This window comes from Pleurodeles waltl, unplaced genomic scaffold (assembly GCF_031143425.1).
Source record: "Pleurodeles waltl isolate 20211129_DDA unplaced genomic scaffold, aPleWal1.hap1.20221129 scaffold_54, whole genome shotgun sequence".
In the NCBI taxonomy this organism is placed as follows: Eukaryota; Metazoa; Chordata; class Amphibia; order Caudata; family Salamandridae; genus Pleurodeles; species Pleurodeles waltl.
The window spans coordinates 1,245,839-1,261,648 of NW_027150248.1; the positions used below are offsets into that span (position 1 = coordinate 1,245,839).

The window sequence follows — 15,810 nt, forward strand, 5'->3', positions numbered from 1 at the left end:
AAAATAAAGGTACTTTATTTTTATGACAATATGCCAAAGTATCTTAGAGTGTACCCTCAGTAAGAGGATAGGAAATATACACAAGATATATATACACAATAGCAAAAATATGCAGTATAGTCTTAGAAAACAGTGCAAACAATGTATAATTACAATAGGATGCAATGGGGAAACATAGGGATAGGGGCAACACAAACCATATACTCCAAAAGTGGAATGTGAACCACGAATGGACCCCAAACCTATGTGACCTTGTAGAGGGTCGCTGGGACTATTAGAAAATAGTGAGAGTTAGAAAAATAACCCTCCCCAAGACCCTGAAAAGTGAGTGCAAAGTGCACCAAAGTTCCCCTAAGGACAAAATAGTCGTGTTAGAGGGAGAATGCAAGGAAAACACAAATCAGCAATGCAACAACGATGGATTCCTGTCTGAAGGTACCTGTGGAACAAGGGGACCAAGTCCAAAAGTCACAAGCAGCTCGGAGATGGGCAGATGCCCAAGAAATGCCAGCGGTTGGTGCAAAGAAGCTCTTACTAGGCTGAAGAACTGTGAATACTGCAGGAACGACAAGGGCTAGAGACTTCCCCTTTGGAGGATGGATCCCCCACGCCTTGGAGAGTCGTGCAGAAGTGTTTTCCCGCCGGATGGACGCCAACAAGCCTTGCTACACGCAAATCGTGCGTTTGGCGTTTTTGGACGCTGCTGGGGCCCAGGAGGGACCAGAAGGTCGCAAATTGGACCTGCAGAGAGAGGGGACGTCGAGCAAGACAAAGAGCCCTCACTGAAGCAGGTAGCACCCGGAGAAGTGCCAGAAACAGGCACTACGAGGATGCGTGAAACGGTGCTCGCCGAAGTTGCACAAAGGAGTCCCACGTCGCCGGAGACCAACTTAGAAAGTCGTGCAATGCAGGTTAGAGTGCCGTGGACCCAGGCTTGGCTGTGCACACAGGATTTCCGCCGGAAGTGCACAGGGGCCGGAGAAGCTTGCAAAGTCGCGGTTCCCAGCAATGCAGCCCAGCGAGGTGAGGCAAGGACTTACCTCCACCAAACTTGGGCTGAAGAGTCACTGGACTGTGGGGGTCACTTGGACGGTGTCGCTGGATTCGAGGGACCTCGCTCGTCGTGCTGAGAGGAGACCCAAGGGACCGGAGATGCAGCTTTTTGGTGCCTGCGGTTGCAGGGGGAAGATTCCGTCGACCCACGGGAGATTTCTTCGGAGCTTCTGGTGCAGAGAGGAGGCAGACTACCCCCACAGCATGCACAAGCAGGAAAACAGTCGAGAAGGCGGCAGGATCAGCGTTACAGAGTTGCAGTAGTCGTCTTTGCTACTATGTTGCAGGTTTGCAGGCTTCCAGCGCGGTCAGCGGTCGATTCCTTATCAGAAGGTGAAGAGGGAGATGCAGAGGAACTCGGCTGAGCTCATGCATTCGTTATCTAAAGTTTCCCCAGAGACAGAGACCCTAAATAGCCAGAAAAGAGGGTTTGGCTACCTAGGAGAGAGGAAAGGCTACTAACACCTGAAGGAGCCTATCACAAGGAGTCTCTGACGTCACCTGGTGGCACTGGCCACTCAGAGCAGTCCAGTGTGCCAGCAGCACCTCTGTTTCCAAGATGGCAGAGGTCTGGAGCACACTGGAGGAGCTCTGGACACCTCCCAGGGGAGGTGCAGGTCAGGGGAGTGGTCACTCCCCTTTCCTTTGTCCAGTTTCGCGCCAGAGCAGGGGCTAAGGGGTCCCTGAACCGGTGTAGACTGGCTTATGCAGAATTGGGCACCTCTGTGCCCAACAAAGCATTTCCAGAGGCTGGGGGAGGCTACTCCTCCCCTGCCTTCACACCATTTTCCAAAGGGAGAGGGTGTCACACCCTCTCTCAGAGGAAGTTCTTTGTTCTGCCATCCTGGGCCAGGCCTGGCTGGACCCCAGGAGGGCAGCTGCCTGTCTGAGGGGTTGGCAGCAGCAGCAGCTGCAGAGAAACCCCAGGAAGGGCAGTCTGGCAGTACCAGGGTCTGTGCTACAGACCACTGGGATCATGGAATTGTACCAACAATGCCAGGATGGCATAGAGGGGGCAATTCCATGATCATAGACATGTTACATGGCCATATTCGGAGTTACCATGGTGAAGCTACATATAGGTAGTGACCTATATGTAGTGCACGCGTGTAATGGTGTCCCCGTACTCACAAAGTTCAGTGAATTGGCTCTGAACAATGTGGGGGCACCTTGGCTAGTGCCAGGGTGCCCTCACACTAAGTAACTTTGCACCTAACCTTTACCAGGTAAAGGTTAGACATATAGGTGACTTATAAGTTACTTAAGTGCAGTGTAAAATGGCTGTGAAATAACGTGGACGTTATTTCACTCAGGCTGCAGTGGCAGGCCTGTGTAAGAATTGTCAGAGCTCCCTATGGGTGGCAAAAGAAATGCTGCAGCCCATAGGGATCTCCTGGAACCCCAATACCCTGGGTACCTCAGTACCATATACTAGGGGATTATAAGGGTGTTCCAGTAAGCCAATGTAAATTGGTAAAAATGGTCACTAGCCTGTCAGTGACAATTTGGAAAGCAATGAGAGAGCATAACCACTGAGGTTCTGATTAGCAGAGCCTCAGTGAGACAGTTAGTCACTACACAGGTAACACATACAGGCACACTTATGAGCACTGGGGCCCTGGGTTACCAGGGTCCCAGTGACACATACAACTAAAACAACATATATACAGTGAAAAATGGGGGTAACATGCCAGGCAAGATGGTACTTTCCTACAATAAGGTACTCAAACCAAGATGTTCACCTATGGTTTGTAGAAGTTTACCAAAAAGTCCATGGGATGAATTAGCTATCGATATTGTGGGGCCATTGCATGGAGAACATCAGATTCCTTACCTGTTGGTGTTGCTGGATTTGTATTCACGATGGGTGGAGGTGAGTTTGGTGAGAGAGATCACTTCTCAATCTGTGATCAGTTTTTTAGAATCTGTGTTCAAACGCGAGAGTTTTCCTAACTCTATTCTTTCTGACAATGGTCCGCAGTTCTGTTCTGCTCAGATGGAGGAGTATTTTGTAAAATGTGGAATTGTACATAAAAAAATTGCGTTATATCATCCAGAGGCGAATGGTGCTTTGGAGAGATTTAACAGGACTTTAAAGGAGAGTATACAATTAGCAAAGGTAAACTGTTTAGATTGGAGAAAAGAACTGCAGGGTCGTATAACAGCTTACAGGTACACTCCTCATGCATCAACGGGGAAGACTCCTTTTGAACTGCTCAGGGGAAGGTCTCCAAATACTTGTTTGTGTCCTGGCTGGATGGTTGCTGGGAAGGGTTTGAAAAACAATGGTATTGGGGAATGGAGAGACAAAGAAGCCCTGGCATAATTCTCAAAAATCTTTTTCCATTTCTTCCACTTAATAACCGGTTCTCCTGGATCTGACAAGAAAAACGGCGGCGCCGTAACATTCTGCATACTCTCAAGAGGTGTAAAACAATTCTTCCCCACAATATATTCCAAACCCTACTAGTTGCTAAAAGTACTTAAAGTCCAAAAAGTGTGCCAGTCACTGTATGTCCCAGCACTATGCCGCTATGTCAAACACGGGTCTTCAGGTGTGTTTGTCACCGCAGAGATGACCTTTTCAGTTTAATTCATTTTACAACGCCCAACACTTGTATTCCACAAGTGCAATAAAGTTTCCAAAGAAATGTATATTCCCGTGACCACAAACCAATATAGTGATCCTTATCCAGTCTCCGTCTAAGTTTCAACTTCCAATAGACCGTCGATGTTCTTCTTCGATGTCCTCCAACAATTGCGCTGTGAATTATTATTATTTTTTTTAAATAAAAAAAATTCCTTCTTCCTCATCTAAGATGGCCGCCACGAAACATTTGGTCCGTTTTCTTCAGGCAGTTGGGCTTGCTTTCTCTTTGAGCAATCTCGGATTGTTTTCCTCACTCAAAATGGCTGCAACCAAACATCCAGTCTATTTTCTTCAGTCAATCTGGCTTGTTTTTCTCCTTCCACCACACTCAAGATGGCCGCCAACAATTCCCACAGCTTTCAGTCCTTTACCAATTGCTCACTGACCTTCTGACGTCGTGAAGCATACAGAGACCACTTTGATCCTCAGTAAATGCTCAAACAGCTTTCCACAAAGCCCCTACAACCGCAATTTCACACTTTTCTCCGCTAGAACATGCTCGATCCTCTCCCAGCACGTCTCTGTAAGTTATCTCAGTTTTTCTCTTAAATAATCCAAGCTCTTCCTTCTTTGTTGTTGTTGAGGCTGTCCCTTCCTCGGGGTTCCTTTCTCCGCCCAAGCGTCGCCAGTGTAATAAAGCGAATCCACACCAGATGAAGATATGTGGTAGGAGGTATTTATTACAGCCTCAACCAACAGCCAGCATATCAACGGTCATGCAGAGAACCCTGCATGACAGAACCTCAGAACAAGCTGGTTCCATGCCCAGTGTTCTGGCATGGAGCCATGTTACATCATTACAGATATAAAGAGAAGAAGTGCTGTAGGAGGACGTGTAATCAGACTGGATGGAAAGGGAAGAAGTGCTGTAGAAAGCAGTGTAATCACACTGGATGGAAAGAGAAGAAGTGCTGTAGGAGGAGGTGTAATCACCGTGGATGGATGGAAAGAGAAGAAGTGCTGTAGGAGGAAGTGTAATCACACTGGATGGAAAGAGAAGAAGTGCGGTAGGAGGAGGTGTAATCACACTGGATGGAATGGGAAGAAGTGCTGTAGGAGGGTAGGAGGAGATGTAATCACACTGGATGGAAAGAGAAGAAGTGCTGTAGGAGGAAGTGTAATCAGACTGGATGGAAAGGGAAGAAGTGCTGTAGGAGGAAGTGTAATCAGATGTAGGAGGAAGTGTAATCACACTGGATGGAAAGAGAAGTGCGGGAGGTGTAATCACACTGGATGGAAAGGGAAGAAGTGCTGTAGAAGGAAGTGTAATCACACTGGATGGAAAGAGAAGAAGTGCGGTGGGAGGAGGTGTAATCACAGTAGAGGTAAAGGAAGAAGTGCTGTAGGAGGAGATCACTGTGGATAGAAAGAGAAGAAGTGCTTTAGGAGGAAGTGTAATCAGAGTAGATGGAAAGGGAAGAAGTGCTGTAGAAAGCGGTGTAATCACACTGGATGGAAAGAGAAGAAGTGCGGTAGGAGGAGGTGTAATCACACTGGATGGAAAGGGAAAAAATGCTGTAGGAGGAAGTGTAATCACACTGGATGGAAAGAGAAGAAGTGCGGTGGGAGGAGGTGTAATCACAGTGGAGGTAAAGGAAGAAGTGCTGTAGGAGTAAGTGTAATCACACTGGATGGAAAGGGAAGAAGTGCGGTAGGAGGAGGTGTAATCATACTGGATGGAAAGGGAAGAAGTGCTGTAGGAGGAGATGTAATCATACTGGATGGAAAGGGAAGAAGTGCTGTAGGAGGAGGTGTAATCACACTGGAGGTAAAGGGAAGACGTGCTGTAGAAAGTGGTGTAATCACATTGGATGGAAAGAGAAGAAGTGCGGTAGGAGGAGGTGTAATCACACTGGATGGAAAGGGAAAAAATGCTGTAGGAGGAAGTGTAATCACACTGGATGGAATGAGAAGAAGTGCGGTGGGAGGAGGTGTAATCACAGTGGAGGTAAAGGAAGAAGTGCTGTAGGAGTAAGTGTAATCACACTGGATGGAAAGGGAAGAAGTGCGGTAGGAGGAGGTGTAATCATACTGGATGGAAAGGGAAGAAGTGCTGTAGGAGGAGATGTAATCATACTGGATGGAAAGGGAAGAAGTGCTGTAGGAGGAGGTGTAATCACACTGGAGGTAAAGGGAAGACGTGCTGTAGAAAGTGGTGTAATCACATTGGATGGAAAGGGAAGAAGTGCTGTAGGAAGTGGTGTAATAACACTGGATGGAAAGGGAAGAAGTGCTGTAGGAGGAGATGTAATCATACTGGATGGAAAGGAAAGAAGTGCTGTAGGAGGAGATGTAATCACACTGGAGGTAAAGGGAAGAAGTGCTGTAGGAGGAGATGTAATCACACTGGAGGTAAAGGGAAGAAGTGCTGTAGGAGGAAGTGTATTCACACTGGATGGAAAGAGAAGAAGTGCGGTGGGAGGAGGTGTAATCACAGTGGAGGTAAAGGGAAGAAGTGCTGTAGAAAGCGGTGTAATCACACTGGAGGTAAAAGGAAGAAGTGCTGTAGGAAGTGGTGTAATCACACTGGATGGAGAGAGAAGAAGTGCTGTAGGAGAAAGTGTGATTGCTCTGGATGAAAGGGAAGAAGTGCTGTAGAGGAGGTTTAATCACACTCGATTGAGAGTGAAGAAGTGCTGTAGAAGGAGGAGGTGTGGTCCTTACCTGTGCAGTTCACGGCTGCATACCTCCTCTCATAACAAAAGCTCTGAATCCTGGTGCTGTGTGGACACTGCCGCAGGCTGCCTTCATCTCCTCTGCACTGGACATCAGAAATCGCAACTAGATCAATCATTGCTTCCCCGAAGGCTGAGGCTGGAGGGACTGAATAGGGAACTCCACATCCCAGCTCCTTACACACCACAGCAGCGTCCTGCAGGTCCCATTGGCTGTCACAGACTCTTTCCCATCGGCCAATCGCCATCATCTGTAAAACCCCAGCACAGGGGGCTTTGGAGCCTGTCAGTCGAACACTAGTGATGTAGGCTGCAAAGAAACAGAATATATTTATAGTTACTCATTAATGTTATTTATTCCCTGTTTTCATTAATATTGTTCCACTGACTGCCAAGAATAGAGGAACACAGCGACAGAGACAGGACAAGAAAGCAGTTTTAATGCTCTTACGCAGACTTTGATTTCTCCTGAGGTCAGGGGTCAGCTCCCATCATCCTGTTCTTTATTAATAAATGCCTCTAAAGTGTTCACACCTCAATCTCGTTACATATAATTGAGTAGAAAGCACATGATGGGAAACAACCACACAACAGATTAGTCTCCCAGGATTTGTGGCATAATCCTGCACTCAGTGGGACTTCAGTGGTGAGAAAGTAGATTTCATTCACACACTGACTTCCCATGCATTCTTGGGCAGACAGTGGTCTGAGGCTGGCGGATGGATATTCTGGCTTCTCTCCAAGATTGTACCTTGTCCTTGTCCTAGTTAGTGGTTGAAAATCTGCCACATTTACACATTTGCGTTTTATTAACGCGTCAGCAGCTATTGTTCTGGGTCAAGTTGTCCTGGGCAGAGGATTTTACCCGATTCAAACATTTTCAGTGCATCAGGCAAGACGATACAAGAATTATGCAAATAAAATATCAAAATGCGCAACACAAAACATTAAATTGTAGGAATTTCTGGCACAGAACTTTTAAAAACAAAAGTCAGGGAGAGGGGTTGGGATATTCACAGGACTTAAACTGCTGTCACACACATTAGAGTGGCATTGAGAGAGAAAGCAAGAGAAAGTAAGTATGTTGACAAGAAGAGTGGGGGCCGCACTTTAAAAAATACTTTTCATGTGGAGAAGAAACTTAACCAATGGAATGGGATGGATATGATAACCCCATATTGAACTTGGCCCTTTCTGCAGTGTCATTCCCACATTTGGTGCCTTCACCCTCCTGCTTTCTGAACCCATTTTTGTTGGTTTTTAGGACTCTCCCTCTGCTAACCAGTGCTAAAGTGCTTCTGCTCTCTTCTGTAGGAGACTGGCCTGGCTTATAGTGGGTACCTTGTGGTGCTTACACCCTGTGCCAGGTCCAGTTATCCCTTATAAGTGTAGAAAAGAGGTGTTCTAGCAGCTTATGCTGATAGAGGTAGCTATGGCAAAGCAGCTTAGGCTGAACTAGGAGACATGCAAAGCTCCTACTATACCACTTATATCATATGCACAATATCATAAGAAAACACAATACTCAGAGTTACTAAAAATAAAGGTGCTTTATTTTAGTGACAATATGCCAAAAGTATCTCAGGGGATACCCTCACTTAGGAGCTAAGTAATATACACAAATTATATGTACACAAACCCAAAACAGGTAAGTAACAGTAAGTAAAGTAGGGCAAACAATGTAGAATCACAATAGAATGCAATACGTAGGAATAAGCCTAGGGGCAACACAAACCATATACTCCAAAAGTGGAATGCGAATCACGAATGGACCCCAGGCCTATGGTAGGTTGTAGAGGGTCTCTGGGACTGTAAGAAAACAGTAAGGGTGTCCAAAATACCCCATCCCTACACCCAAAAAAGTAGGAGTAAAGTTACCCTAGAAAGACAGAATAGTCGTGATAGGGGATTCTGCAAGAACCACAAGCACCAGCGAAACACTGAAGACGGATTCCTGGACCTGAGGACCTGTAAAGGAAGGGGACCAAGTCCAAGAGTCACGCAAGTGTCCAGGGGGGCAGGAGACCACTAAACCCCAGATGAAGGTTCAAAAGGGCTGCCTCTGGGTGGAAGAAGCCAAAGATTCTGCAGCACAGAAGGTGCCAGGGATTTCTCCTTTGGATGGAAGATGTCCCATGGCATGCTGAAGGTTGCAGAAGGGTTTCCACGCAGAAATACTGCAAGCAAGCCTTGCTAGCTGCAAGAATAGCAGTTGAGGATTTTGGATGCTGCTCGGGACCAAGGAGGACCAGGATGTCATCTCTTGGAGGAGGAGACAAAGGGGGCGCTCAGCAACTCAGAGAGCCCCCACAGAACCCACAGAAGCACTGGAACAGGCACTTAGAAGATCTGAGGACAGCGGTTGACTCAGAGACACAAAGGAGGGTCCCACAACGTTGGAGTCCAACTCAGCAAGTTGAGCAATACAGGACAGAGTGCTGGAGATCCAGGCTAGGCTGTGTAAACTGTAAACTTCGCACTTGTATAGCACACTACTAACCTGTTAGGGTCTCAAGGTGCTGTACACATACCGCTATGGAACCCCTCCTGGCTTTTCCCTGTAAGGTGCCCACTCCTTAGCGAGGGATCCAAGTGCTGTTGGGGCCGTTGTGGAGATTAAGCAAGCTATTGCCCAGAGTTACATAGTGGGACCCATTAATTAGATTAGGCACCGAGACGAGAATTATTTGGTCCAAGGGAATTGAGCCCAAGACCTGTAGTAGCGGGACTTGAACCCTGGTCCTGAGCCAGATCTCTGCTTCATGGTCTGCCGCTCTAACCATTGTGCCACACTTGTCCACACAAAGTGCAAAAAGGAAGTCCTGGTAAAGTTCACAGAAGCCGGAGCAGCTGCAAATCACGCAGTACACAGGTTTGCTGTCTGGCGTGGGACTTACCTCCACCAAATTTAGACAAAAAGGGCCACTGGACTGTGGGAGACACTTGGACCCAGCTCCTGTGTTCCAGGGACCACGCTCGTCAGGATGAGAGGGGACCCAGAGGACGGGTGATGCAGAAGTTTGGTGCCTGCATTGACAGGGGGAAGATTCAGTCGATCCACAGGAGATTTCTTCTTGGCTTCCAGTGCTGGGTGAAGGCAGACAGCCCTCAGAGCATGCACCACCAGGAAGCAGTCGAGAAAGCCAGCAGGATGAGGTGCTACAATGTTGCTGATAGTCGCTTTGCTACTTTGTTGCGGTTTTGCAGGCGTCCTGGAGCAGTCAGTGGTCGATCCTTGGCAGAAGTCGAAGAGGGAAGTGCAGAGGAACGCTGGTGAGCTCTTGCATTCGTTATCTGAGGAATAGCCCTATCAGGAAGGGTCTCTGACGTCACCTGCTGGCCCTGGCCACTCAGAGCTGTCCATTGTGCCCCAACACCTCTGAATCCAAGATGGCAGAGGTCTGGGACACACTGGAGGAGCTCTGGGCACCGCCCCTGGGAGGTGCAGGTCAGGGGAGTGGTCACTCACCTTTCTTTTGTCCAGTTTCGCGCCAGAGCAGGGCTGGGGGATCCCTGAACCGGTGCAGACTGGCTTATGCAGAGATAGGCACCATCTGTGCCCATCAAAGCATTTCCAGAGGCTGGGGGAGGCTACTCCTCCCCAGACCTTCACAACTATTTCCAAAGGGAGAGGGTGTAACAACCTCTCTCAGAGGAAATCCTTTGTTCTGCCTTCCTGGGACCAGGCTGCCCAGGCCCCAGGGGGGCAGAAACCTGTCTGAGGGGTTGGCAGCAGCTGCAGTGGAGACCCCGGAAAGGCAATTTGGCAGTACCCGGGTTCTGTGCTAGAGACCCAGGGATGCATGGAATTGTCACCTCAATACCAGAATGGTATTGGGGTGACAATTCCATGAGCCTAGACATGTTACATGGCCATGGTCGGAGTTACCATTGTGACGCTACATATAGGTAGTGACCTATATGCTGTGCACGCTTGTAATGGTGTCCCCGCACTCACAAAGTCCGGGGAATTTGCTCTGAACAATGTGGGGGCATCTTGGCTAGTGCCAGGGTGCCCACACACTAAGTAACTTGGCACCTAACCTTCACCAGGTGAGGGTTAGACATATAGGTGACTAATAAGTTACTTATGTGCAGTGAAAAATGGCTGTGAAATAACGTCAACGTTATTTCACTCAGGCTGCAAGGGCAGGCCTGTGTAAGAATTGTCTGCACTCCCTATGGGTGGCAAAAGAAATGCTTCAGCCCATAGGGATCTCCTGGAACCCCAATACCCTGGGTACCTAGGTACCATGTACAAGGGAATTTTAAGGGTGTTCCAGTGTGCCAATGAGAATTGGTGAAGATAGTCACTAGCCTGCAGTGACAATTGTGAAAGCAGAGAGAGCATAAACACTGATGTTCTGGTTAGCAGAGCCTCAGTGATACAGTTAGGCACTACACAGGGAACACATACAGGGTATACATTATGAGCACTGGGGTCCTGGCTGGCAGGATCCCAGTGCCACATAGGCAAAAAAAAATATACATACAGTGAAAATGGGGGTAACATGCCAGGCAAGATGGTACCTTCCGACACAACCCCCCAAACGAAGGACAATCAGGCTAACCTTGCCCAGATGAGTCTTCACTGTCTAAGTGGAAATATCTGGAGATTCCATCTGCATTGGAGTGGGTACTCCCAGTTCTATGTTCCACTGTATAGTCCATTCCCTGTAGAGATATGAAACACCTCAACAATTTAGGGTTTTCACCTTTCATTTGTTTTAGCCAAAGTAGAGGTTTGTGGTCTGTCTGAACAATAAAGTGAGTACCAAACAGGTATGGTCTCAACTTTTTCAGTGCCCAGACCACAGAAAAGGCCTCCCTCTCTATGGCAGACCAACGCTTTTCTCTAGGGGTCAACCTTCTGCTGATAAAAGCAACTGGTTGATCCTGGCCCTCAGAATTCAGTTGTGATAGTACTGCCCCAACCCCTAATTCAGATGCATCAGTCAGTACAATTAATTTCTTGTAGTAACAAAGGCTTTTTAGGACAGGTGCAGAGCACATGGCCTGTTTGAGCTCCTCAAAAGCTTTTTGACAGCTAGCTGTCCACAATACCTTCTTAGGCATATTCTTGCTAGTGAGATCATGAAGGGGGGCTGCAATGGAGCCATAATTCTTTTTGAATCTCCTACAGCACCCTGTGAGGCCTAAAAAGGCTCTCACCTGGGTTTGAGTTGTAGGGGGAACCCAATCCTTGATAGTTTAGATTTTCCCTGTAGTGTAGCAATCTATTCTCCACCTACCAGGTGGCCCAGATAAACCACTTTCCCCTGCCCTATCTGGCACTTTGAGGACTTGATAGTGAGGCCTGCCTTTTGCAGGGCCTCCAAAACTTTCCATAGGTGGACCAGGTGATCATCCCAGGTTGAGCTAAAGACAGCAATATCATCTAGATATTCTGCACTGAAAGCTTCCAACCCTTGCAGGACTGTGTTCACCAACCTCTGAAAAGTAGGAGGTGCATTTTTCAAACCAAAGGGCATCACTGTGAATTGCTAGTGCCCTCCAATGGTAGAAAATGCAGTCATGGGTTTAGCATCTTCTGATAACCTAATCTGCCAATACCCTGCAGTTAGATCAAAAGTGCTTAGATACTTGGCAGAAGAAAATGTATCTATGAGCTCATCTGCCCTGGTGAGAGAAAGTAGCCTCTTTCTAGCCTTGTTACCCCCACTTTTGGCCTGTTTGTGAGTATATGTCAGGGTGTTTTCACTGTCTCACTGGGATCCTGCTAGCCAGGGCCCAGTGCTCATAGTGAAAACCCTATGTTGTCAGTATGTTTGTTATGTGTCACTGGGACCCTGCTAGCCAGGACCCCAGTGCTCATAAGTATGTGCCCTGTATGTGTTCCCTGTGTGATGCCTGTCTCACTGAGGCTCCGAATTTGTCACTAACAGGCTAGTGACTAAATATACCAATACACATTGGCATACTGGTACACCCATATAATTCCATAGTATATGGTACTGAGGTACCCAGGGTATTGGGGTTCCAGGAGATCCCTATGAGCTGCAGCATTTCTTTTGCCACCCGTAGGGAGCTCTGACAATTCTTACACAGGCCTGCCAGTGCAGCCTGAGTGAAATAACGTCCACGTTATTTCACAGCCATTTACCACTGCACTTAAGGAACTTATAAGTCACCTACATGTCTAACCTTCACCTGGTGAAGGTTGGGTGCAAAGTCACTTAGTGTGTGGGCACCATGGCACTAGCCAAGGTGCCCCCACATCGTTCAGGGCAAATTCCCCAGACTTTGTGAGTGCGGGAACACCATTACACGCGTGCACTTTACATAGGTCACTACCTATGTATAGCATCACAATGGTAAGTCCGAACATGGCCATGTAACATTTCTAAGATCATGGAATTGTCACCCCAGTGCCATGCTGGCATTGGGGGGACAATTCCATGATCCCCCGGGTCTCTAGCACAGAACCTGGGTACTGCCAAACTGCCTTTCCGGGGTCTCAACTGCAGCTGCTGCTGCTGCCAACCCCTCAGACAGGTTTCTGCCTTCCTGGGGTCCAGGCAGCCCTGGCCCAGGAAGGCAGAACAAAGGATTTCCTCTAAGAGAGGGTGTAACACCCTCTCCCTTTGGAAATAGGTGTGAAGACTGGGAAGGAGTAGCCTCCCCCAGCCTCTGGAAATGCTTTGATGGGCACAGATGGTGCCCATCTCTGCATAAGTCAGTCTACACCGGTTCAGGGATCCCCCAGCCCGGCTCTGGTGCGAAACTGGACAAAGGAAAGGGGAGTGACCACTCCCCTGACCTGCACCTCCCAGAGGGGGTGCCCAGAGCTCCTCCAGTGTGCCCCAGACCTCTGCCATCTTGGATTCAGAGGTGTTGCTGGCACAATGGACTGCTCTGAGTGGCCAGTGCCAGCAGGTGACGTCAGAGGCTCCTTCTGATAGGCTCTTACCTCTCTTGGTAGCCAATCCTCCTTCCTAGGTAGCCAAACCTCCTTTTCTGGCTATTTAGGGTCTCTGCTTTGGGGATCTCACCAGATAACGAATGCAAGAGCTCTCCAGAGTACCTCTGCATCTCCCTCTTCACCTTCTGCCAAAAGATCGACCGCTGACTGCTCAGGACGCCTGCAAAACTGCAACAAAGTAGCAAGACGACTACTAGCAACCTTGTATCGCTTCATCCTGCCGGCTTTCTCGACTGTTTCCAGGTGGTGCATGCTCTGGGGGTAGCCTGCCTCCTTTCTGCACCAGGAGCTCTGAAGAAATCTCCCTTGGGTCGACAGAATCTTCCCCCTGCAACCACAGGCAACAAAAGACTGCATCACTGGTCCTCTGGGTCCCCTCTCAGCACGACGAGCAAGGTCCCTGGAACTCAGCAACTCTGTCCAAGTGACTCCCACAGTCCAGTGACTCTTCAGTCCAAGTTTGGTGGAGGTAAGTCCTTGCCTCCCCACGCTAGACTGCATTGCTGGGTACTGCGTGATTTGCAGCTGCTCCGGCTCCTGTGCACTCTTCCAGGATTTCCTTTGTGCACAGCCAAGCCTGAGTCCCTGACACTCTAACCTGCAGTGCTCAACCTTCTGAGTTGTCCTCCGGTGTCATGGGACTCCCTTTTGTGACTTCGGGTGGACTCCGGTTCACTTTTCTTCTAAGTGCCTGCTCAGGTACTTCTGCGGGTGCTGCCTGCTTCAGTGAGGGCTCACTGACTTGCTGGGTGCCCCCTCTGTCTCCTCATCCAAGTGGCAACATCCTGGTCCCTCCTGGGCCACAGCAGCATCCAAAAACTCTAACCGCGACCTTTGCAGCTAGCAAGGCTTGTTTGTGGTCTTTCTGTGTGGGAACACCTTTGCAAGCTTCTTCACGACATTGGACATCCATCCTCCAAAGGGGAAGTTTCTAGTCCTCTTCGTTCTTGCAGAACACCAAGCTTCTTCCAACAGGTGGCAGCTTCCTTGCACCCTCAGCTGGCATTTCTTGGGCTTCTGCCCACTCTCGACACTGTCGCGACTCTTGGACTTGGTCTCCATGTCTTACAGGTACTCAGTTCTGGAAATCCACTGTTGTTGCATTGCTGGTGTTTGTTCTTCCTGCAGAATCCCCTTATCACGACTTCTGTGCTCTCTGGGGGTAGTAGGTGCACTTTACACCTACCTTTCAGGGTCTTGGGGTGGGCTATTTTTCTAACCCTCACTGTTTTCTTACAGTCCCAGAGACTCTCTACAAGGTCACATAGGTGTGGGGTCCATTCGTGGTTTGCATTCCACTTTTGGAGTATATGGTTTGTGTTGCCCCTATACCTATGTGCTCCTATTGCAATCTATTCTAACTTCACACTGCCTGCATTACTTTTCTTGCTATAACCTGCATAATTTTGGTTTGTGTACATATATATTGTGCATATATCTCATCTTCATACTGAGGGTACTCACTGAGATACTTTTGGCATATTGTCATAAAAATAAAGTACCTTTATTTTTAGTATATCTGTGTATTGTGTTTTCTTATGATATTGTGCATATGACACCAGTGGTATAGTAGGAGTTTTACATGTCTCCTAGTTCAGCCTAAGCTGCTTTGCCATAGCTACCTTCTATCAGCCTAAGCTGCTAGAAACACCTCTTCTACACTAATAAGGGATAACTGGGCCTGGTACAAGGTGTAAGTACCTATGGTACCCACTACAAGCCAGGCCACCCTCCTACATTGGCTATGCAGCGGTGGGATAAGTACTTGTAATTACTTACCACTTTGTCATTGTGTACTTTTCATAAGAGAATAATATACAAAACAAGTTCAGTGTATGTACACTTAACCAAAAGGTTTTGCTTTTCTCCTTTTACACTTTCTGCTAAGTGCTGAAAAGTACTCCTAAACTTCTAAAAGTTTCCAAAAAGTTTGAAAAAGTTTTTTTCTCTGTTCTTTAAAAAGTCCTGAAACTTTTTCTCTCTTCTCACTGTCTCTAAACCTTCTTCTATCATGTCTGATGTAGGAACTTCTCTTAAAATGGTCAATACAACTTATGACAATTTAAACCTCAATAGCCTAAGGAGTCTCTGAATTGATAGAGGTTTAGTGATAGGAAAGAACCCTTCAAGAGAATTTCTATTTAACTTGCTCATTGAGAATGATAAGTCCCTAGTGTAGGAGGCTGGACTGGCTTGTAGTGAGTACCAAGGGGTACTTGCACCTTGCACCAGGCCCAGTTATCCCTTATTAGTGTATAGGGTGTCTAGCAGCTTAGGCTGATAGATAATGGTAGCTTAGCAGAGCAGCTTAGGCTGAACTAGGAGACGTGTGAAGCTACTACAGTACCACTTAGTGTCATATGCACAATATCATAAGAAAACACAATACACAGTTATACTAAAAATAAAGGTACTTTATTTTTATGACAATATGCCAAAGTATCTTAGAGTGTACCCTCAGTGAGAGGATAGGAAATATACACAAGATA

At 47.6% G+C, this 15,810-nt stretch overlaps 1 protein-coding gene across 1 annotated transcript in view; it reads right to left on the reverse strand.

Moving 5' to 3' along the window:
• The window catches only part of LOC138278708 (CD5 antigen-like), a 223,189-nt gene that overhangs the window by 151,039 nt on the left and 56,340 nt on the right, over nt 1-15,810 (reverse strand). Inside the window, exon 3 of the mRNA XM_069219289.1 lies at nt 6,368-6,688. Coding sequence (XP_069075390.1) covers nt 6,368-6,688 — 321 coding nt within the window. The remainder of the gene's footprint in view (nt 1-6,367; nt 6,689-15,810) is intronic.